The sequence below is a fragment of the Chelonia mydas genome, chromosome 7 (assembly GCF_015237465.2).
Source record: "Chelonia mydas isolate rCheMyd1 chromosome 7, rCheMyd1.pri.v2, whole genome shotgun sequence".
In the NCBI taxonomy this organism is placed as follows: domain Eukaryota; kingdom Metazoa; phylum Chordata; order Testudines; family Cheloniidae; genus Chelonia; species Chelonia mydas.
Window position 1 is genome coordinate 122339493 of NC_057853.1, and position 22678 is coordinate 122362170.

General features: G+C 61.5%; 1 protein-coding gene across 9 annotated transcripts; it reads right to left on the minus strand.

Moving 5' to 3' along the window:
* Positions 1 to 162: 162 nt before the first annotated feature.
* Positions 163 to 22000, minus strand: MMS19 (MMS19 homolog, cytosolic iron-sulfur assembly component). 9 transcript variants are annotated; one of them, XM_037904080.2, is made up of 31 exons: positions 21835 to 21996; positions 17104 to 17152; positions 16159 to 16259; positions 14323 to 14408; positions 13688 to 13762; positions 13059 to 13128; positions 12777 to 12905; positions 12506 to 12567; positions 11268 to 11354; positions 10388 to 10462; positions 10129 to 10206; positions 9694 to 9832; positions 9248 to 9402; positions 9074 to 9152; positions 8598 to 8723; positions 8215 to 8296; positions 7361 to 7458; positions 5529 to 5669; positions 5000 to 5155; positions 4467 to 4566; positions 3336 to 3438; positions 3181 to 3255; positions 2900 to 3026; positions 2689 to 2789; positions 2543 to 2599; positions 2217 to 2403; positions 1443 to 1525; positions 1205 to 1369; positions 1072 to 1131; positions 536 to 636; positions 163 to 453 (listed from the first exon to the last, which is right to left on the minus strand). In XM_037904080.2, exons 1-31 carry the CDS (start codon positions 21935 to 21937, stop codon positions 426 to 428), a joined length of 3078 nt encoding a protein of 1025 aa, XP_037760008.1. In that variant the 5' UTR covers positions 21938 to 21996; the 3' UTR covers positions 163 to 425. The 9 variants fall into 9 exon arrangements, with proteins under 9 accessions (XP_037760008.1, XP_043406344.1, XP_043406347.1 ...); XM_043550409.1 differs by adding an exon at positions 20664 to 20755 and having other exon boundaries at positions 1072 to 1369; positions 21835 to 21946; XM_043550412.1 differs by adding an exon at positions 20664 to 20755 and having other exon boundaries at positions 1072 to 1369; positions 17057 to 17152; positions 21835 to 21946.
* Positions 22001 to 22678: the final 678 nt, after the last annotated feature.

Sequence of the window (22678 nt, forward strand, 5' to 3'; positions counted from 1 at the left end):
TCCCTGGGACCTTCAGACCCAGACTCGACTAAGCCCTGGAGAAACCCCGGGCCAGGCCAAACCCTCGCCCGCAGGGGCCAGCTCCAGGGCCCCTGGTGGGCTCACACCTCCTCAGCAGCAGCCTCGGGCCCCTCGCCCCAGCCATCGTCCCCACTCAGGCCATTAGCAAAACGTGTGTTTATTCGGCTGGCCCATGGATTCCGTGCACGGCCGGGGCCAGGCGCCTGCCTTCCCTCCAGCACTGCAGCCAGCAGGAGCAGGGCCGCCCCGCAGCTCCGCCGTTGTGCTTGGAGCAGGCTGGCCTCCGGCCACCCTTCCCTCCCCACTCTGGGAGGCTTGGTCCAGGGCAGCGGCTGAAGGGCTTGGCTGGTGAGTGGGTCCTGGTTCGATTGTCAGTCAGTGCAGGAGCTCGTGCAGGCAGGGCCTCACCTGCCTGGGCTCCCCAGCAGGAACCTGCAGACACAGAACAGGCAGCACGGTCGGGGTGGGCTCCAGGCTGTCCCGGGAGCCCCCTGCCGCACCCCCCGGCACTCACCATTCCCCACGGGCCACCACCGCCTCCTTCCGCACCAGCCGCTTCAGGTCGTCCAAGGGTCTGGCCAGGGCCCGGATCACACGCGGCTTGTACGGGAGCAGCTGGAGGGGAGAGCGCTGCCCGTCAGCGGGGGCACCGTGCGCCCTGCAGTGAGGGGCACGGGGCCCGCGCCGGTGTGCAGGGGGACGGCCAGCCTGTGCTTGGCTGGCAGCCCCAGGTTGCCCACAGGGGACGTCTGAACTGCCCTGGTGAACCTCCATGCCCTCCACGCCCCCGGGGGCAGTACAGAGCAGTGCTCAGCCCGCTCCAGACCCCGCAGCCCCTGCTTCCCCCTGGGGTTCACCCCTTCTGCTGCGGGGAACCCCACCCTGGGCACCAGGCTCTCTTACCCATGGTCCGCCTGGCCCTTGGCCGTGATCCCTGGCACTCGCCTTACCCCAGCGAGGCCAGACCGTGTCCGGCCTGCTGAGCCGCTCCTGTCTCCCAAGGAAGGTGGCCAGGCCTGCGCGGGCAGGCTGCTGGGAGCGGGCACTTACCACGGGGATGGGCAGGCTGGTGAGCGCATGGACACACTGCAGCGCAGCGATGCGGATGGCCTGGAAGAGAGAGCGAGCCGGGGTGAGCGTGGGCGGCAGCGGGGCGGGGAAGGGAGAGGGGCAGGGCACGCACCATGGCGGGGCTAGAGGTCAGGCCCAGGAACTTGGTGACCAAGGTGTCGACGTGCAGGCTCATGACATGCGGCGCCTCCAGCAGCAGGGGCTGCAGGCAGCTGAGGGTGGAGAGCTGCACCACGCGGTCCGGGCAGGATAAGGCCTCGAGCAGCAGAGACAGCAGCTGGGGGGACACAGGCTGTGAGCGATCTGTCGGCTCGGCACCCCCGGCCCTGCCCTGCCAGCCCAGCACTCACCGTGGGCAGCTCCGTCACCAGCACCGGCCTGGGCAGGTGGTTCAGCACGTGGGACAGGCCCTTCAGGTAATTCGCCTTCACGCCTGGGGAGAGCAGAGGGAAGCAGATCACAGCCCCGTTCCTGGGAGGGGCCAGGCACACACGAAGGGGGAAGCACCCCCCAGAGCTGGGGGCCTGGCAGACACTGGGGCTGATCCCCACCACGCACGCCCAGGAGCTGGGAGCCCACGGGGGCGGGGGGTAGCCTGGGAGGTGGGAGTGACCCGGACGCCCCGGGGGGCAGGAGGGGCCCAGGCAGTGGGACCCAGCCGGTGGGAGGGACCCAGGCAGCGGGGGGCAGCGGCGACCCAGGTGGTGGGCAGGGCCCAGGTGGTGGGATCGACCCAGGGGGCAGCCCAGGGGGCGGGAGCGACCCAGGGGCGGGAGGGGCAGGCGACAGGGGGCAGCCCGGGGGGTGGGAGCGGCCCAGGGGCGGGAGGGGCAGGCGACAGGGGGCAGCCCGGGGGGTGGGAGCGACCCAGGGGCGGGAGGGCCCAGGGAGCAGCCCGGGGGGTGGGAGCGACCCAGGGGCGGGAGGGGCAGGCGACAGGGGGCAGCCAAGAGGGTGGGAGTGACCCAGGGGCGGGAGGGGCCCAGGGGGCAGCCCGGGGGGTGGGAGTGACCCAGGGGCGGGAGGGGCCCAGGGGGTGGGAGGGGCAGGCGGCAGGGGGGCCCAGGGGGTGGGAGCGACCCAGGGCGGGAGCGACCCAGGGGCGGGGGGGCCGGCGGGCTCACCGGGGCCGGCGGCATGGAAGCCCTGGACCAGCTTGGGCACGTTGTCGGTGAAGAAGCGCTGCCGGAACATGATGCGCACGTCGGCGTGACACCCCTTGTGCAGCACGTCCGGGGAGTCGGCCATGAGCAGGGAGAAGCCGTCGGCCACCGCGGGGCCCAGCTCAGCGTCGCCCAGGAGGCCCAGCAACTGCAGGGGGAGAGAGGAACCGTGAGGCTGAGCGAGGGCAGGCGCCCCGGGCTGGCAGGGCCTCTCCCAGGCCTAAGGAGAGGTGCAGGGTCCCCAGGGCCTCCCCGCGCATCGTCTCACAGGGGGGTTGGCCGCTCACCTTGTCTGTCAGGCGGGAGCTCAGCGGATGGTAGCGCAGCACCAGGGCTTTGGTCACCTGCAGGGGCAGAGAGAACAGTCAGCTGGCCCCGGAGAGCCGGGCGGGCAGAGCCAGCTGGCCCCTCCAGCCCAGGCTGCTGTCCTTACCCAGAGGAGCAGGGCGAGGGCCTGGGTTCTGAGCGGGCCCTCGGCAAGGCCGGCCTCCATCCTGTTCACTGCTGTCTCCAAGAGCTGGTCCAGCTGCTGCCCTGGGGGGACAGACGGGACAGAGGGATGGAGCCTGCAGCGCCCAGGCCGAGTGCCCCTGAGGCTGGCCCAGCGGAGTGGAGACTGGTCAGCGCCTGCCCCACCCTCTTACCTGCCGGGGACTTGTTCACCAGCCCCGCAAAGCACTTAGCAGCCGCGGTGGCCGTGAAGGGGCAGTGGCAGGAGCAGCTCAGAGCCAGCAGCTCCTGCAGCAGCCTGTCCTGCTGGGGAATCGGCACCTGGAAGAGACCAGAACCCAGTATGGACGCTGGGCACTCAAACCCCAGAGCTGCCAATCCCGGGGGCGCTGCCCACGCCGCATCCACACTGCCCCCGGTTCACCCCGGCCCTCCAGCCCCGTGAATCCAGGTGAGGGCCCATCGCCCGACTTACGTTCCTGGGCAAGGAGCAGACGAAGGCCATGAGCAGGGCGACGAGGCGTCTCTGTGCTGCCATGTGCTGCCCGCCCTGCAAGGGAAGAGCAGCGCCAGTGTCACCAACTGCCCGCGCCCCAGCCCCCCCCAGCCCCGCCCTGCACCCCCACTCACCTGGAAGGGCTGGAAGGGGCAAGGAAAGCTGTCCTGAGGCAGGAAGGAGACCTCCCCGTCCAGGAAGAGGGGCACCACCTGCGAGACGCTCTGGGCAGCCAGCCTGCGGGGAGGGGGGGGAGACAAGCAGGAGCCTCAGAGATGCTGGGATGTGCTGTCCTGGAGAGAGCCCGGAGCAGCAGTGGCCAGGCAGGTCAGGAGAACAGCACTTCCACCCAGAGTCACAGCGCCCCCCACAGCAAGGGAACAGCCCCTCTTCGCTCAGCCTTGCCTCCCCAAGGGACAGAGCCGGGGGCTGAGCAGCAGGACGGGCATGTGATGGGACAAAGTGGAAAATTTTTGTAATATTTTATGAGTCTGACATGCCTCAGTTTCCCCTGCACTGTTCCCCTGTGGGTGGGACAGCACTCTTTCCTCTCAGGACAGGCTGAGACAAGGGTGGGGCGTCGCCTGGCTGTCTGGGCCTGGCCCCAGATCAGTGGAGATTTGAGATGCCGACGGCAAATCCAGTCCCCAGGACACTGACACCCAGCACCCCAGGGGACAGAGATCTCCCCGCCTCTGCGCAGGGAGGCTGAGCCACACCCCCACTGGAGATCAAAGGGCTGGGAAGAGGGGGGGGGCTCAGAGGGGGCTGCTGGAAGAAGTCGGGGTTCTCACCGGGAGTTGGACCAAGGGGGTCAGAGCCTGACAGAGCTGGAACCCAGGGGCTCCCTACAGCCTGGCCGGGCTCTGGGCTCCCCAGAACGGGCCGTGCTGTAACCTTCAGTTCTCTGGGCGACCCGACCGCCAGCCTGGGCCACGGCCAGTTACCGAACAAACCCGCCTGTCTGACAGCGCTGGGGAAGTCGCTGCGAACGCTGGCCGAGGGGCGACCTTCAGGAGCGAATGCACAAGCCTCCCTCGGGGGCTCTCCCAGCTGGACCCACTGCCCGGAGCCCAGGGGGGTGCAGGGCTGGGGTCCAGGCTAAGGAGGTGGGGAAGCCGGGAGGTTTATCCAGGGGGTCTGGCACACTGAAGGGCTCCGCCCAAGCTGGGGCCATAGCACCGCCCCTGTGGCTCCGTGACGTGGCCCCAGGGCGACCCATTCAGAGCCCCAGTGGCCTGCCCTGGGGTGCTGGTGTTACTCACTCAGGGCACAGGTGGGCGCTGGCCGCGCTGATGACGGGCACCATGGCAGTCAAGACATCCTCCTCCAGCAGCAGCTTCCCCAGTGGCGAATGGGCATTCTCTGCAGCCAGCAGCAAGGAAAGGGCCAGGTCAGAGCCTGCCTGCAGCCCACCCGTGGGGGGACCTGCCGCAGCTCCTGCAGCGTGGGCTCAGGCACCCCCAGAGTGCTCCCGGGCACTAGCAGAGTTAGGAGAAGGGCTACAAGGCTGGCGTGGCCACTGCAGGTCCTCTCACCAGCAGGGGCTGGGTCCTGCCACCCAGGGGACCAGCAGGGAGGGGAGACCTTCCCTTTAGTGCTCCAGGCTGTGACAGCGCCTCCCCTGGGCGCCACGCCTGGCAGGGCAGCCGGGCCGGCCTATTGGGCTGCCCAGCCACAGGGACAGCATCCGTCCGGGGTGCCCTGTGGCTGCTCTCCAGCCAGAAGCCCCTGGTCTGACCCCAACGAGGCACCAAGACCCAGACTGTCCCCGTCCATGCCCGAGCCTGGGCCTCACCTTGCATGGCGGCCTGCACCGCCAGAGCGAGCAGGCAGGGCACCACAGTCTGGTGGTAGTACCAGCAGCTCTCGGCATCCCGCTGGCACTGCACCGCCACCCGCTGCAGGCTCTGGCACACGGCCACCAGGTTGCAGGCCCCCACTGGCACGTTCCCTGCAGGGCAGAGAGTCCCATGAACACCCCCGCCGGCACACAGCGCCAACGCTCCCCCCTGCAGCGGCTCAGGAGGTGGCAGATGCCAAGCAGCACACGGACAATTTATGAAGTGCCCCTGGGCCAGCTCGAAGCTCCAGCCCATGGGGCACTGGCAAGGTACCAGCTCTGCTAATGCTCCTCAACCCCGACCCGCAGCTTCCTGGTAGCCCAGCCCTGGGCACCTCCCCTCCCCCGAGGCTCTGCTGACACCCCTCAACCCCAACCCGCAGCCCCCTGGTAGCCCAGCCCTGGACACAGATCTCTGCGGATGCCCCTGCCAGCCCCCTCGGGAACCCGCGAAGGCTCCGGCAGGATTCCCAGGTGGCTTTACCTTTCGGCACCTGCTGCAGACACTGCAGCAGGACAGGAACCGTCTCTCGCACTATCCTGGGGTGTGTGGACACTGCTGCCAGTGCCTGCAGGCAGCGGGCTCGCAGGGAGTGCGGGGATTGCCTGCCCTCCTCCTCCCGCTCTGAAAGAAGCAGCACACGGATGAGACCCAGGGCACAGGCAGGTGGCTCTGGATGACAGCGGTGGTGGGGGAGCAGAGAGAATGGAGACCGGGCACAGCCTCACCTCCCCAGCCGGGATCCACCCTCAGCCCAGCCCCTTTGAGCACCGCCAGAGCCGGGCCCAGCCCGGCCCTAGGAGCTGGGATGCCCTCCCCAAACTGGGCAATGCTGCCATGGCATGGCCATCAGGGAGCCAGTTCTGCACTGAACACCAGGGCCAGGCCGCAGCAGAAGGGCCCCTGTGAACACGGCAGTGACAGGAGGGAGGGGAGTCCCAGCGAGAGGGGGGCACGACTCTGTATAGCTTAGAATCAGAGAATCGAAGGACTGGAAGGGACCTCGAGAGGTCGTCTAGTCCAGCCCCTGCACTCATGGCAGGACTCAGTATTATCTAGACCATCCCTGACAGGTGTTTCCTAACCTGCTCTTCAAAATCTCCAGGGATGGAGATTCCACAACCCCCCTGGGCAACTTATTCCAGGGCTTAACCACCCTGACAGGAAGTTTTTCCTAATGTCCAACCTAAACCGCCCTGGCTGCAATTTAAGCCCGTTGCGTCTTGTCCTATTCTCAGAGGTCAAGAACAACAATTCTTCTCCCTCCTCCTTGTAACAACCTTTTATGTACTTGAGACTGTTCTCATGTCCCCTCTCAGTCTTCTCTTCACCAGACTAAACAAACCCAGTTTTTTCAATCTTCCCTCACAGGTCATGTTTTCTAGACCTTCCATCATGTGTGTTGTTTTCCTCTGGACTCTCTCCAATTTGTTCACATCTTTCCTGAAATGTGGTGCCCAGAACTGGACACAAGACTCCAGTAGGGGCCTGATCAACACAGAGTAGAGCAGAAAAATTAATTTTCGTGTCTTGCGTACAACACTCCTGCTGATACAGCCCAGAGTGACGTTCGCTTTTTTTTGCAACAGCCTTACACTGTTGACTCATATTTAGCTTGTGATCCACTATGACCCCAGATCCCTTTCCGCAGTACTCCTTCCTAGGCAATCATTTCCCATTTTGTATGTGTGCAACTGATTGTTCCTTCCTACGTGGAGTACTTTGCATTTGTCCTTATTGAATTTCATTCTGTTTACTTCAGACCATTTCTCCAGTTTGTCCAGATCATTTTGAATTTTAATCCTGTCCTCCGAAGCACTTGCTGCCCCTCCCAGCTTGGTATCATCCTCAATACTCTCTATGCCATTATCTAAATCGTTGATGAAGATATTGAACAGAACCAGACCCAGAACCGATCCCTGCGGGACCCCACTCGTGATGCCCTTCCAGCTTGACTGTGAACCACTGATACCTCCTCTCTGGGAACGGTTTTTCAGCCAATTATCCACCCACTTTATAGCACCTCCATCTAGGAGCTGGGCATAGCACGGGCACGGCAATAACAGGGGAGTGAGGGGGGGTCCCAGTGAGGGGGGCACGGCTCCATACAGCATGGCACGGGCACTGCAGTGACAGGGGAGAGAGAAGCGGGATGCCAGTGAGGGGGGGCATGGCTCTGTACAGCATGGAATGGGCACTGCAGTGATGGCGGGGGGGAGAGAACAGGGGTCCCAGCCTCTCCCAGGGTGGAGGTGATGGGACCTTCCCCCAAGTGGAGAGTTGCCTCCCCTCCCACACCAGCCAGGCCCCAGTACCTGACTGCAACTCCTCTGCGAGCCTCTGCGCCATGCGCCCCGTGAAGGCCCCTGGGTAGATGGGGGCCAGAGATCCTGCGGCCTCCATTGCAGCCATGCTGCGGGGGAGGAAAAGAAGAGGTGAGAGCTGCCGGGTGGGGCCGGCAGGGTCCCAACATGGCCACACAAGCCACAGGCAAAGGGCTCGGAGCACAGGGGAGACAGGCTGGGTTCGCAGCCCCTCAATAGGGGAGCTGGTGGCTTCGCCCCAACCCCTGGTCACTCCTCCATTCCCGCGGCAGGCCCCAGTATGGTTCTTGGGTGCAGGGCACCCAGGACCCCAAGAGCCCAGTGGGGCCCCAGGCCGCCACAGGCGACCTGGGTTTGTTCTAGCCAGGTGTGACAAAGCGGGACTGTTCTTAATGTTTTCTCTGAATACTGTAGGGGTGCCTCAGATGGGGTTGTCTGGCTCACTGCCCCCCAAAATGGACCCGGCTGAGGGGTCCTGTTCTCTGCACCTACAAGCTCTGTGTTAGACCATGTTCCTGTCGTCTAAAGTCTCTATTTTACTGGCTGGCTGAGAGTCACGTCTGACTGCAAAGTTGGGGGGCAGGACCCTCTGGCTTCCCCAGGACCCTGCCTGGGCGGACTCGCTGTGGGAAGTGCACGGAGGGGCAGAGGATGCTGAATGCTCCGAGGTCAGACCCAGGAAGGTGGAAGCTGGGTGAGCTGTGTGTCCTGCAGACAGGCAGCTCCCAGAGAGGAGACCTCACCGGAGTCCTGCCTGGCTTCGTAGGGAGCAGTTCCAGAGCATCGCCCGGGGACTCCGTGACAACAGGCCTGCCCATAGGCCGGGGACCCGCACAGCCACTCACCAGCTCTGGGAATCGTCCGCATGCAAGATGAGCCGGGTCAGGTGATCCACGACCAGCTGCACGTCGGGGGGAGCCAGGAGCCCTGAAACGAGAGACACGGCTGAGCTCCCGCAGCTCGACGTCAGGCCCAGTGCCCAGGGCACTGCCCAGCGGGCACCAGGCTAGGACCCGCCCCCACGGCCTGCAGCACCATCTAGTGCCCCCAGGTGCTGCCCCAGCACAGCACTGGCAGGGCCATGGGACAGCCCAGCAGGAGGGGAACAGGGCCCCAGAGCACCCGCCATGGTCACCGCCCTGCAAGGGACTGACACCAGCCCATAACCAGACAGCCTCCCCCACCCGAGCTGCCACCACCAGCGCCCCCGCCCCGGGGAGACACCAACCTGGCAGCGTGCCCAGGACGGTCAGGGCTTGGATCCCCACCAACTGCAGCTGCACGCTGGGGTCCGTCAGCGCCGAGAACAGCACGGAGCAGAGCGGGGCTCGGGAACACAGCAGGGCGCTCTCCTCTGGGGGACAGACAGACAGCGTCAGGGCCCTGTGGGCACAAATTCTAGCCCGGCCACCCCGCAGGAACCAGGGGAGTGGTGGGACATAGCCTCCGGCCCAGGCGCCGTCCGGCCCGAGAGCTGCGCAGATTTCACACCAGCACACCTCACCCACCACAGGAGTGCAGCGACCTCTGCGGTGGGAAGCAGCAGCTGGTTCATCTGCAGGTCAGTTTAAAACACGAACTGCCCATCCCTGCCGAGCTCAGGGCAACGGGCAGCACCTAGGACCAGTCCGGACCATCGGGGGCACCTCGGAAGCAGGTAATGGCCCCCCCATGCTGGGGGGGTGGGGGAGTTAACAGCCTCACCTTCATCCTCATGCCCCCACTTCTGCTGCAGCTCCAAGAAGCCCAGAAGCATCTCCAGGATTGTCCTCCGCTGGCTGTTCTACAAGGGAGCAAAGCACAGCCCCGGTCAGAGCTGGGTCCCATGCAGTGCCCGGCACCAGGGCCCCCCGGTGCAGACTGGCGGGCGCCCCTCACCTGCGGGTGTTGGTGGTACTGCTCCAGCAGCAGGGGCACGACGCTGCTGGTGATCCGGTGGCCGGCTCGGAAGGAGGCGCCCGCCGCTGCCTGCAGGAGCTTGGCGCTCGGCCACACCAGCTTCATATCAGGCTCGCACAGATGGTGTCTGCAGTCTGAGAGAGCAGGCGTCAGCTACGCCCCCAGGAGCCCCAGGCCACGCTGCTGCTCTCCGCTCACCCAGCTCCAGGACTCTCCTCCACCCGGAGCCCACGGGCGCCCCTGCCATGCCAAACCTCTGCAGGGAAGGGTGTGACCCTGGCAGTTCCCCAGGCCTGTCCCGCTCGGGGCCCGCAGAGAGGGAACAGGATTCGGAGGGGCAGTGGGGAGAGCCAGGAGGGGACACTCAGTGCATGCAGGCCCTAGAGCCAGGCGTGGGCGCCGTGCAGGGCCCCTCCGGGAGGTACCTTGCAGGATGTCGCTCAGGAAGGAGTCTAGCAGGTCCTCAGTGTCCGAGCTGAGCACGGAGCGGGACAGACAGGCAGCCAGGCTGTGCAGCGCAGCCAGAGCCTCCGCCTCGACCTTCTCGCTGGCCGTCTGGAACACCTGCGGGAGGAAGTCAGATGTGCTCAGATGCCAGCCAGAGGGAGACGGGCCCCACTCCCACTAGCTCCGGAAACGGAGCACAGGGCCCCGCCCCAAATGCACTCCCCAAAAGCCCCAATGGGGTCTGGGCTTTGCCCTGGTTCCCCCCAACCCTCATGTTCTGGGCAGGGCTGCCAGGGCTCAGCCAGGGCCGACCGCAGTGCTCTGGGGCTCTCCTGCGGGGATGCAGAAGACTCCTCTTCCCAGCAGGGAGCCTCCTGCCCCCAGATGCACTCATGGGGCCCAGCTGCACTCACCTCCCTGCGCAGGGATGACCAGAGGCTGGGGAGAAATTCCTGCAGCTCCTTCTGCCCGTAGATGGTGCAGCAGGCGCCCTGCAGGAGGGAGCCAGGACAGACGTCAGGGAAGAGCCAGCAAGGGAGGGGGCCAGAGAGCAGGGACATCCCCCGCCTGTCAGAGGGCTCAGCCTGCCAGGATGGCTGTGGGCAGGGCTGCAGGGACAACCACATTAGGGCCAAAGAGAAGAGACCCGGTGCTCCAGCCCATTCCCCGTACCAGGGTCTGCAGGGAGTCCAGCTTGGCGCTCTGCATCTCCGAGTCCATCTTCTCGATTAGCAGCGGCAGCAGGAACTGCGGCGAGAGAAGGTGGTTAGGCTCCCTGGACCCAGCCCAGCACCTGAGCCCACACCGCCAGCTCCCCGCCTAGGACCTGGAACTCCCCCGTCCCCAGACGGAGGCAGGGCTGCGAGTGCAGAGCCTCCCCCAAAGCACGGCTGCCGGCAGCCATCCTGAGCTCGCAGGGCAGGGGACACAGGGGCACCTGCCAGGGCCTGCAGCCCTTTCCAGGGGAGGCCCAGCCCATCAGCTGCCATCCTCCACCAGAACACTGAGACCTAGCACTGCTTCCCCAGAACAAGTCTTTGCCCACCGCGCTTGGCGTCAGTGCCCAGCAGCCCAGAGCCAGCCTGGCCGGTCCTCGCTCTGGGGCCCAGCCACCCACATGCAAACAGTGGCATACATTTGTGACAGGGAGGGTCACCAACCAAGGGGACCATGCCCCCAGGGGCAGATGGATTCTCTGGCACGTGCCAACTTTAAATCAAGCTGGGATGTTTGTCTAAGGAACCGGCCCTAGGGATTATTTCAGGGCAGATCTCCAGCCTGGCAGACAGGGGGTCAGACCAGACGATCACAATGGCCCTGGGATCTGTGAATTCCCTCCTCCCACCATAGCGCCCATGCAGGGAGCCGGCTCTCCTCAGAGGTGCTGCCCGCTGCTCTGGAGAGGGGCCAGTGCCCAGACCAGCACATCTGGTCCTCTCCCGCACTACAACCCAGAGCCCAGGGCACAGAAACACCAGCCCGCCCTCCCTCCACCTCAGAAGGGCGATGCTCCTTGGTGTAGCTGCTGCTCCCCACCCCAGGGGCATCGTACCTCGGCAAACTGGGGTGTGGAGGCCAGCACGGCCCGGAGGCTCACAATCAGGTCCTCTCTCTGAATGCAATGAGGGTCGTTGGGGGGCTGGAACAGAAGCACAAAGAGCAGGAAGCCCGTCAGACAAATTCCCCAAAGAACAGAACAGAACGAGCAGCAAAACATGCCACCAGGGCTGAACCACAGAGTAAGAGAGGCCATTAGAGAGAAAAAGGCATCTTTTAAACCCTGCAAATCAAACCCTACTGAGGAAACCAGAAAAGAGCATAGACTCTGGCGATTTTCTTTGCTTTGGTCTTCACGGCTGAGGGTGCGAGGGAGATTCCCACGCCTGAGCCATTCTTTTTAGGTGACAATCTGAGGAACTGTCGCAGGTTGAGGGGTCACTAGAGGAGGGTTTGGAACAAACTGATAAACAGCAATACGTCCCCAGGACCAGGTGGGATTCACACAAGGGTTCTGAAGGAACTCAGATGTGAAACTGCAGAATTATTAATTGTGGTGTGTAACCTAAGCGATCGCTTCAATCAGCCTCTGGACCAGGTGACTGGCGGAGAGCTAATGGGACACCCATTTTTTTTAAAAAGGCTCCAGAGCCGAACCTGGCAATGACAGGCCGGTGAGGCTGACTTCAGTACCAGGGAAACTGGCTGAAAGTAGAGTCAAGAACAGAATTACCAGACAGAGATGGACATGATTTGTTGGGGGAAGTGTCAACATGGTTTTTGCAAAGGGAAAATGCCTCACCAATCTACTAGAATTTTCTGAGAATGTCAACAAGCATGTGGACAAGGGGGATCCAATGGATATAGTGTACCTGGACTTCCAGAAAGTCTTTGACAAGGACCCTCACCAAAGGCTCTTAAGTAAAGTAAACTGTCATGGGATAAAAAGAAATGGAGGACTTGTGGCACCTTAGAGACTAAGGTGCCACAAGTCCTCCTTTTCTTTTTACGGATACAGACTAACACGGCTGCTACTCTGAAACTTGTCATGGGATAAAATCCATGATCCGCTCATGGATTGATAACTGTTTAAAAGATAGGAAACAAAGGGACCAGAGACCAGCAATACCAGTCAAACGAACCTGGCCTCACGCACACTGCCTACGACACCGAGACCCACAATGGGACACTCAAGAGCCTCGGTTCTCACCTTGCCCCGCTTACCCCCAGCCCTGGCCCCGGGAGCACGCTGACAGGCAATGCAGAAGGTATGGGGAGGAGAGACTCACTCACAGGAGTAAAATCAATGGGGAAGTAGCAGGACGTCACTTCAAAGAGTTCCTCCACGAAGGGACCTGCGGGGAGAGAGCAGAGATGGCTCAGCCCCAGGGCCAGCCCCACAGGAGACCAGGCCAGGATCCAGTAGCTCTGGAGCCAACCCAAGGCAGCTCAGGATCACGGGGCCTCCGAGGGTGGTGGCTGCCCAGGAGGCAGGCCCCTCCAACAGCAGGAGCCCCCCAAGCCGCCTGCAGAGCCGAGGGCGGCAGGGCTGCCAGGCGCTTACCCAGCACATAGTCCTTGAGGATGAGGTCACGGACGATCTGGAAGGCAACCAGCAGATTGCGAGGGTCCTTCTCCCCGTCCATCACCTGGATGAAGCCGAAAGTGAAGTCGGCGCCCAGGCCCTTCAGCTCTGCAGAGGGAAGGAGAATGCACAGCAATGGCCCGGGGTCCCCACAGCCCAGCCGCTGGGCCACCACAGGGCACTGACAGCAGGTCCCCATGCCCTCAGCCAGGCCACAGCACCCATCCTCCCCACTTCCAGTGGGTTGTCTCCCTGCCTCACCTTCCTCTCTGGTGCGCATGAAGTTGGTGATGATGCTGTAGACCGTGTGGCGATCCAGCTGTGGCAGGGACTGGAGGGGAAGGGTGGAGGAGTTAGGAGAACACACCTGTGATCCAGAGCTGACTTGGGGCTGGAGGGACTATGACGCACGGTGCTGCTGGGTGAAGGGACGCGCGCCCCCGGGGGAGGGAAGTTAGTGTGGCACACAGGGGTGCGAGGGCATTAAACCAGGAGGTTAGGCTGGGCGATCATCTCCCAGAACACTGCTTGGAGGTCTAACCCTGGCCTGCAGAACAGCTTGAAGGGCCCAATCCCGACCTGGCCAGATGGGACCCAAGGCTCTGCTTGCTGAGACTTTTCCAATCACTCCCCAGGAGGCAGCTGGCTCCAGAGCAGCCAGCCAGCAGGGAGTCCCCAGGGACCAGTGCTGCCCTCCTCCTGGCATGGCTCGACCCACACCGCCACGCAGGAGGGACACAGGAGCAGGAGCTCTACCTGTAGCCGAGAGGCACTTGCGCAGCTTGATTCACCAGACCATGCACGCGACATATTACCCTGACCCACGGGGCACGGACAGCAGCTGGGAAGGGCCCGTGAAGGGGTGTGACAGACGGGCTCTGGCCGCTCACCTGAACATGCACCTCCTGGAAGATGGCTTTGAGCACGGACACAGCCAGGCCTGGGGCCAGCACCTCGCACATGCTCTGGGGACACAGGGAGAGAAAAGTAAGGTACAGCGCAGAGCTGCCAGCCACCACCGGAAGGTGATCTGCAGCAGAGTGGGATGGCCCCATGCTATCCCCCCCAACACACAGGACAGGATTTACCAGCTGTACCCTTCGCTCTGCACAGCCTAATGTCAGGGAGCCCATAGGCTAATCACACTAACGATTCAATCACCTCTGCCCAGCCAAATCCTGCACCAGAGGGACCCACCAGCTCCTGGGGAGGAGCTAGTCCATGGCCATTAACACGTAATAAGGGTGATCCAACCTCATGCTTCAGGGTCTAAGCTGTCCCTGCCCCCCCACAGGGTCAGGAAGGCATCTGTGTCGTTCCCCCCCCCCCCGAGCATCGTTCACATGCATTAGAGGTGGCTTCAGCTTCTTCGGAAGTATCCGACAGGCCACAGCAGGCGTCAACAGACTAGCAGACTCCCATGTCCCCCCCAGACGGACAGATGTTGCTGGTTCCCAGCTCTGCCCTGGAATCCTTCTCCCGGCCGGGCGGAGAGGGGGTGCAGCAGCAGGAGAAACAAGCTCACCAGCGCGTGGAGTCCCTGCAGCACAGCGGGGATCACAAGGTGATGATCCTTTAGCCGGTTCTCACAGAACAGGACCAGGTGCGTCACTGCACGGAAACAAACGCCCGACATGTTAGACCCCCAACCCCAGCTCTGCGGGCTGAGCCCACACCTCCCGGAGAGCCATGGCACCTGGGACTGGGCAGCAGAGTCAGCTGCCAGGCCACTTAGAATCACAGAATATCGGGGTTGGAAGGGACCTCAGGAGGTCATCTAGTCCAACCCCCTGCTCAAAGCAGGACCAATCCCCAACTAAATCATCCCAGCCAGGGCTTTGTCAAGCTGGGCCTTAAAAACCTCTAAGGAAAAAGATTCCACCACCTCCCTAGGTAACGCATTCCAGTGTTTCACCAGCCTCCTACTCAAAAAGTTTTTCCTAATATCCAACCTAAACCTCCCCCACTGCAACTTGAGACCATTACTCCTCGTTCTGTCATCTGCTACCACTAAGAACAGTCTAGAGCCATCCTCTTTGGAACCCCCTTTCAGGTAGTTGAAGGCAGCTATCAAATCCCCCCTCATTCTTCTCTTCCACAGACTAAACAATCCCAGCTCCCTCAGCCTCTCCTCATAACTCATGTGTTCCAGTCCCCTAATCATTTTTGTTGCCCTCCACTGAACTCCCTCCAATTTCTCCACATCCTTCCTGTAGTGTGGGGCCCAAAACTGGACACAGTACTCCAGATGAGGCCTCACCAATGTCGAATAGAGGGGAACGATCACGTCCCTCGATCTGCTGGCTATGCCCCTACTTATACATCCCAAAATGCCATTGGCCTTCTTGACAACAAGGGCACACTGTTGACTTATATCCAGCTTCTCGTCCACTGTAACCCCTAGGTCCTTTTCTGCAGAACTGCGGCTTAGCCATTCGGTCCCTAGTCTGTAGCGGTGCATGGGATTCTTCCGTCCTAAGTGCAGGACTCTGCACTTGTCCTTGTTGAACCTAATCAGATTTCTTTTGGCCCCATCCTCCAATTTGTCTAGGGCCCTCTGTATCCTATCCCTACCCTCCAGCGTATCTACCTCTCCTCCCAGTTCACTTCCTGGTGAACGCCTGGCTCTGGAGTGGCTGCAGGCTTTCTGCCATCAGCAGCACCATCCACTCCCCCTGGATCGACCCCCCCACCTCTCTACCCCTAGAACAGCCCCTTCTGCACCCCATGTCTGAGCACTAACGAGGTGGGGCCTGCACCAGCAGCTCTGCCCACATCTGGGCGAAAGCAGATAAGGGCCTGGGCGTAAGTGCGTGTGCAAACACCGGGGCCAGGAGCCGGACAAGTCAGCTCAGCCAAGCAGTGAGACATCACAGGGCGGGAGCAGGGCCACAGCAGCAGCCTGGGATTCCCCACCCCGTTCCAGATCGCGTTCCTTTGCCCTGAATCACAGCCCAGAGCACCCTGGGGCCACTGCGGCAGGAAGCAGACCCAAAGTGCCAGCTCGCAGCACCTGTGCCCTCTGCTGCTGCAGGGGAACACTCCAAGCCCTGGCACAAACAGGGACCCCTTTCACACAGCAAGGCTCTGAGTGCGACCCCCCTTTCAATTAAAAACACGTTTTTATATTTAACGCTATTATAAATGCTGGAGACCAGCGGGGTTTGGGGTGGAAGCTGACAGCTCGCGACGCCCACGAAATAACCTTGCGACCCCCTGAGGTGTCATGACCCCCAGTTTGAGCACCCCTGCGCTACGGCCCATCATGCGCATGGTAAGTCACCCAGCTACTAGACCAATGCCCACGCCGGTGTCCAGGACTGAAGTTACACAGGGGGAAGGGGGCTGACACATCCCCTACCTTCTTCCTCTTGGAGCAAGGAGTGACAGTGGAGCAGGACCTGGGACAGCAGCTGGAGGCCTCGCCCACGCATGCGAGGTTCTGTGTTCTCAAGGCAGGACCTAAAGGTGGGGTGGAGAAAGACGAGAGGACTGCGGTGAGCAGAGCCCCCATTCAGTGTGCACAGGTGAGGAGGAGAGTGGCAGTCAGAGCAGGAGCTGGCTGCAAAGACTACTCTGCTCTGTGCCCAGTTCTGACACTGGCTGCATGGCCTTGGCAAAGTCACTTCCCCTCTCAGTAATACAGCCCCCTCCAGCCCTCGAGGGAGGAGGACTGGGGGGACTTCGCTCAGTCATCTGTCCGGGGCTATGGAGTTGACACCAGAGGCCCCTCCCCCACCCCCAATACATCCACAACAGAGAAACCCCAATTCTCCGTTATCAAACGCAGCCAGGAGCCAGGCAAAGAAATGGCTCTTGGTTCCGACTGGCCGCAGGGACTGAGGGGGAGGACCAGCACTGGGACAAGGACCCTTCCTTGAGAACACCCACCCAGCAGCCCACGCCAGCAGTGAACTCCCGTGGGAGATGGGGGCATGGGGCAGTTACTCTGGATCCTGGCAGGCAAAGACTTGGTGGCGACTCCTGCTTGGTTTGGGTCCCAGAATTCATTCTCCTGAAGCAATCCGGTATGCATGGGCTGGGCAAGGGAGGCGGCACCCAGCCCAAGCTCCATGAATGCTCATCCCCAGAGGGGGCGCTGCATGGTACCGATACGGCCAGAGTGCACTGGGGTGTGTTTGTGTGTGTGTGTGTGTGTGTGTGTGTCTCAGCTCCAGGCCAGGGGAGCGACACAAAGCCCCCTCTGCCTCTAACACTCCCGCTCCTGAGGGGAGCTCCACTCCGAGCCCCTGACTTTCCTGAGCCGGAGGAGGAAGAGAGAGAAGGTGTATGGGGTTCCTCTCACCCCAGGGCTTCCACGATCTCCAAGATGGTCCAGCTTCCCGCTCTCACCCCTAGAAAATGAGACAAATGATGAGCCAGGGAGGGCCCAATGCGTCCCTCAGACAGACAGGGCCAGGCTGCTCTTCCCCTCTGTGGAAGGAGAGGCAGGCCTAGCTGATAGCACAGGTGCCGTGTGTTTCCCTAGCACCCCATTAAGTACTGGGGGAATTACGGGGAATTGTGGGGCTTGGCAGGGCTGGTGTACACACGCCAGCTCCCGAGGAGACAATGGGCTGGGGCCCAGGTCTCTGCATTGCCTGCTGCGGCATAACTCTGTGCCACACGAGGGTCTGAGTTCCAGTCCCATGCGAGAAGCCCCTCCCCTGGCTCCCTCTGCAGCCTCACTGGGCAAGGGGGTGGAATACCTTTCAGTCCCTGTCCCCAGCCAGGGGAGCCAGGGGCTGGCTGCCACCGGCAGAAAAGTCCCGCCGTGGGATCCAGAGTGTTTTGGTGCCATCTTTGCTTAGAGGATGGCCCGAGTGAGACAGCATCAGGACTCCCAGGTTCTATTCCTAGCTTTGGCTAGGTCACTTCACCTATCTGTGCCTCAGTTTCCCTACCAGTAAAGCAGGGGTAACAGTCACCAGCAGGGGACTCCTGAGGCCTCTTTAAATGTCCGCAACACACTCTGAGAACGTTGGAGCGACAGCACCAGAGAAGAGCTAATATTGCACTACTGTCGTCATCCGCTGATGTGATTTGCTGTCCTGGACAGCGTTTGGCATGTGCTGTCAATTACTGGCGCACGAGGGGGTTACCTGACACACACTCATCTGGTATTCCTAGCTGGCCACAGCCCTCCCCCCACCCACTCCAGGGCCACATCCTCCCCACAAAGCAGGGCAGGGGGAAAACAGAATCCCTGTCAGCACAGCAGAGAGGCATAACAATCAACACTCTGTCCCCACGTGATTAGCAGGGCAGCCGCCCACTGATCATGCTCTGGGTTGCAATTCTGTCCCTCTCCCAGGCTTTCGGTCCTCAGCTCGTGTGTCTCTCACCCTCCTGCAAATACTCCTTAGGCTCCTGCTAGCCCAGTTAACATCACTGTTAAATAGTTCAGTCTGTCTCCCCGGTACTGGGGGCCCATGGAGGAGGAAGGAACTTGTAAGGTTCGCACACCAGGCAGCTTGCTAACGCTGAGACATGGCTTCAAATGCTGGTCAGTACAACAACAGTGAAAGGGAGAGACTAGAATGGAGGCCAGAATCCCCTGGGCGCAATGCCCCTTTAAGAGGGAGGGGGCCACCTGTGCCTGGTCAACTGAACACTGGGGGCACCTGGGCCCAAGAGAGAAGGAGCCTGCCTGAGTCAGGAGGAGCAGGTGAGAGCTGCCCCAGGGAAAGAGCTGAAGGAGAGCAACTACCTGGGGGCTGCTGGTGAGGAACTGACCAAAGGTGGGGACCTCTGATGATGGGAGCCTGGGGCTTGGCCCCTAGGAAACGGGGAACAACCAGCTTTGTCAGGAGAAGCCGAGCCCAGAAGCAAGAGGGTCAAGAGATTTGTTTTGGGGAGGTGGAGCTACCTGAGCAGGCATAGGAGGAGGGGGGACACTACAGGACGAGGGGCCTTCAGCATGAAGACCAAGGGAGGGGTGCAGAAAGACTGGTTCCTCTCAGGCAGGGAGACCCAGAGAGTGGGGCCTTGGATCAGCAGCACAAGGACCTGGGAACAAAAGGCTGCTACTGACTGTCGAGTTCATGACCTGACGGTGAGACCTGAAGAGGGGAATGGAAAATCTGCTGAACCTTTCTATGATTATTGTGGGAACTGGAGACTGGTTTTTACTACCAGGCTTCTGGGGATTACTACACTGACGTACGTGAACAAATTATGCCCAGAAGCACGTTTTGTATCAGACAGTGCGAAACTATGTTCCCTTCATGGGTGGAAAAAAGGGGAAACTGAGGTAGGCACCCCTCTTGTGCTGCAGCCTGCTGCTGGAGTGCACCTAGCCCTTAACCGGCACAAGACAGTCTGTAATTGAGGAGCATCAGCAGAGCTATGGGGGGAGGACTGGCATAGTAGGGGGGGTGCAGGCCAGAACTGACTGGCACTGGAAGAGCCCAGAACTAGAATAGCAGGGGGTGCCACAGGTCAATCAATCACTGAAGGGCACTGCCAGACCTGCATGTGGGCAAGCGGAAATGGAATAGCACAGGGGTGGGTTAGGATGCAGTGAAGCTGCATCGGAAGCTCCAAGGAGGAAACATGCAGGGGCTCAACTGTCAATTCTCCTTCCTTAAACTGTCTCCTAAAAGGCCAGGAACCTCCAAGGACTCTAACCCTGAGCAATGAATTTCTGCACTTGAAAAGGCAAGATTTAAAATAATACCTACAGAGAGGAGTGTTTCCTCAAACAGGAAAAGGCTGAAGTAGTGTGACTTAACCATGACAAGTTACTAACGCTTCGTGAGGTTAAGCTACCTGCTCATCCTGCTATGTTCTGAGGCTAGAGATTTGCTCAATTCTCGGGTGACCGGAGGCTTGAGTATTTTCACCTAGTGACCGCACTAGCCTATGCTAAAAGTCAACCTTTTGTTGACTGTGCCAACAGTGGATTCTGCTATAGGGTTGAACGGGGTACAGCCGTAAACACAGGCAAGGTCCAGTTGTGCTCAGCACGGTTTCAGAAACTATGGTAAACCTGTGAAACTTTCAGCATCATCAACGTATGGGGGTATGGCAGTGAGAGCCAAAGGTTAATTATCCATTGTGTAAAACAGTATTTCCATGTATCAGTTTGTGCTGCCTTTCCATGTTGTTGTTCTCGCGAGGTCTGGGGGGAACAGAAGTACGTGATTTACCTTCTCTGTACCATTCATTAGTTTGTGTACATCACGTTCCGCTGATTTGTCTCCACTCTAGACTAAACAGTTCCAACCTTTTATTCTCTCTTTCCAGACTTCTAATCGTTGCTGCATCCTTTCATTTCTTCTATCCCCTTTCAAACGTGGTGGCCAAGAACGAGCACAGTACTCAAGGTGAGCACGTGATGGATTTCATAGCGCGGGGGTAGTTCAAATTGTTCCTTCCAACAAACATCACCGTGAATTTCACTTGCCATCATGTTAGCCAATGACATTCTGCATTATCTGCTAGTTTCGCCAGCTCACCCCTTTCCTCAACTCGCTGGTAAACATGTTACAAACCAACAGTCCCTGTACAGACCCCCAATCCCCCACTAAGCTTCCATGAGATCAAACAGACCATGTATGCCCACTGCTCTCTTAGCTCCTTTCCAAACCATTGCCAAGACGCAGCCACACACCCTTGTAGCCTTAAAAGCTAAATTCCAGATGCGGCAGAATCCCTTAATGTAACAGTCACTGAATTACTGGTACAAACAGAACAGCAAGTTCTCTGGGAAACCAAACAGCACAAACCTTGTCAAGAGAATCTTAGAAATGTGGGACTGGAAGGGACCTCAAGAAGTCCTTTAGTCCAGCCCCCTGCACTGAGGCAGGACTGAGTAAACCTAGACCACCCCGACAGGTGTTTGTCCAACTTGTTGTTACAAACCTCCAGCGATGGGGATTCCACAGCCTGCCTTGGATGCCTAGTCCAGAGCGTAATGATCCTTATAGATGAAGCCCAGTACTTCTTGTCCTATCCTTGATGCACATGGAGAACAACTGATCGCCGTCCTCTAAAACAGCCCTCAACACACTTACAGACTATTATCAGATTTTCCCCTCAGTCTTTTCTCAAGTAAACATGCCTTTTATTAACCAGCCTTCACAGGTCAGGTTTTCTAAACCTTTTATCATTGCTGCTGGTGTCCTCTGGGCTCTCTCGCTCATCCCCATCTTTCCTAAACCGCGGTGCCCGCGCTTCGACCCAGCAGTGCAGGGGAGGCTCGCCAGTGCGCAGTACAGTGGGGACAGTTACCTCCCACCCCTGACAGACCGCACAGGAGAGAGCTATCCCGCCACGAGAGGTGCCAGGGAAGGCTGGGAACCTACACACAGGGAAGGCAGCCAGTGACTGGGCCCCATCAAACCCCAGAAGGTGCGGAGGTCACCCAAGCCTCCTGGAGCACTGTTCTCCTGTATCCAATCTTGCCCACCCTCCCCCAGGCAAGTGCCCATGACCATCCTAACCCAGAGTCCCAGCATACCCACTATCCCATCTGCCCCACATTCCCCCTGCTCCCAGCCCTGCCCCACTTCCACCCTGCCCCCAGCCCAGCCCCACCCCACATCCCCCCCAGTTCCCAATCCACCCAGCCCCACCCCCACCCCCTACATCCCCCCTACCCCCACCCCCACCATCCCCCCCCCGCCCCCAGCCCAGCTCCACCCCCACCATCCCCCCCAACCCCCAATCCACCCAGCCCAGACCCACCCCCTACATCCACCCTGCCCCCAGCCCAGCCCCACCCCACATCCCCCCAATCCACCCAGCCCAGCCCCACCCCCTACATCCACCCTGCCCCCAGCCCAGCCCCACCCCACATCCCCCCAATCCACCCAGCCCAGCCCCACCCCCTACATCCCCCCAGCCCAGCCCCACCCCCTACATCCCCCCTACCCCCACCATCCCCCCCAACCCCCAATCCACCCAGCCCAGCCCCACCCCCTACATCCACCCTGCCCCCAGCCCAGCCCCACCCCACATCCCCCCAATCCCCCCAGCCCAGCCCCACCCCCTACATCCCCCCAGCCCAGTCCAGCCCCGGCCCGGCCGGTACCTGCCGCCACCTCGGCCGCCCGCCCGTCCTGCTGCCCGGCCACGAAGTCCCGCACCCAGCCCCGCAGGGCGCCGCCCGGCCCCCCAGCACCGGCCGCCGCCATGATGCGCAGTGGATTGGGCGGGGGGGGGGGCCCAAACACCGGCGCATGCGCGCCAGGGAGCGACCCCCCTCCAGTCACGGTGGACAGGCGGGACAAAATCTGTCACGTGACAAACGGGGGCGGACGGGACCAGGGAAATGCCAGTGCGCGTGCGCGGAGGGGCGGTCTCAGTGCCGGGGCGGGGGGCGGATGAAGGGCGGGGCCTGTGACTCCCACAGGGAGGGGCCGGGGGTAAAGAAGGTCAGCCCCCCCCGCCGAGGCTGTGCCCGTGCCCGTGCCCGTGCCAAGCCTGGAGCAGGCCCTGGTGGGCGGGGTCACACTCTGCCCCTCCCCCCACACTCCCATTGGCCCGGCCCGGCCTGGGGGCGGGGTCACACTCTGCCCCTCCCACACACACACTCCCATTGGCCCGGCCCAGTCTGGGGGCGGGTGACACTCTGAGCCCTCCCACACACACTCCCATTGGCCCGGCCCGGCCTGGGTGCGGGGTCACACTCTGCCCCTCCCCCCCACACACACTCCCATTGGCTCGGCCAGCTTTGGGGGCGGGGTCACACTCTGCCCCTCCCCCCCCCGCCCATTGGCCCGGCCCTGCCTGGGGGCGGGGTCACACTCTGCCCCTCCCACACGCTCCCATTGGCCCGGCCCGGCCTGGGGGCGGGGTCACACTCTGTCCCCCCACACACACGCTCCCATTGGCCCGGCCGGGCCCGGGGGCGGGGCTGCGGGCCGCTGTCACGT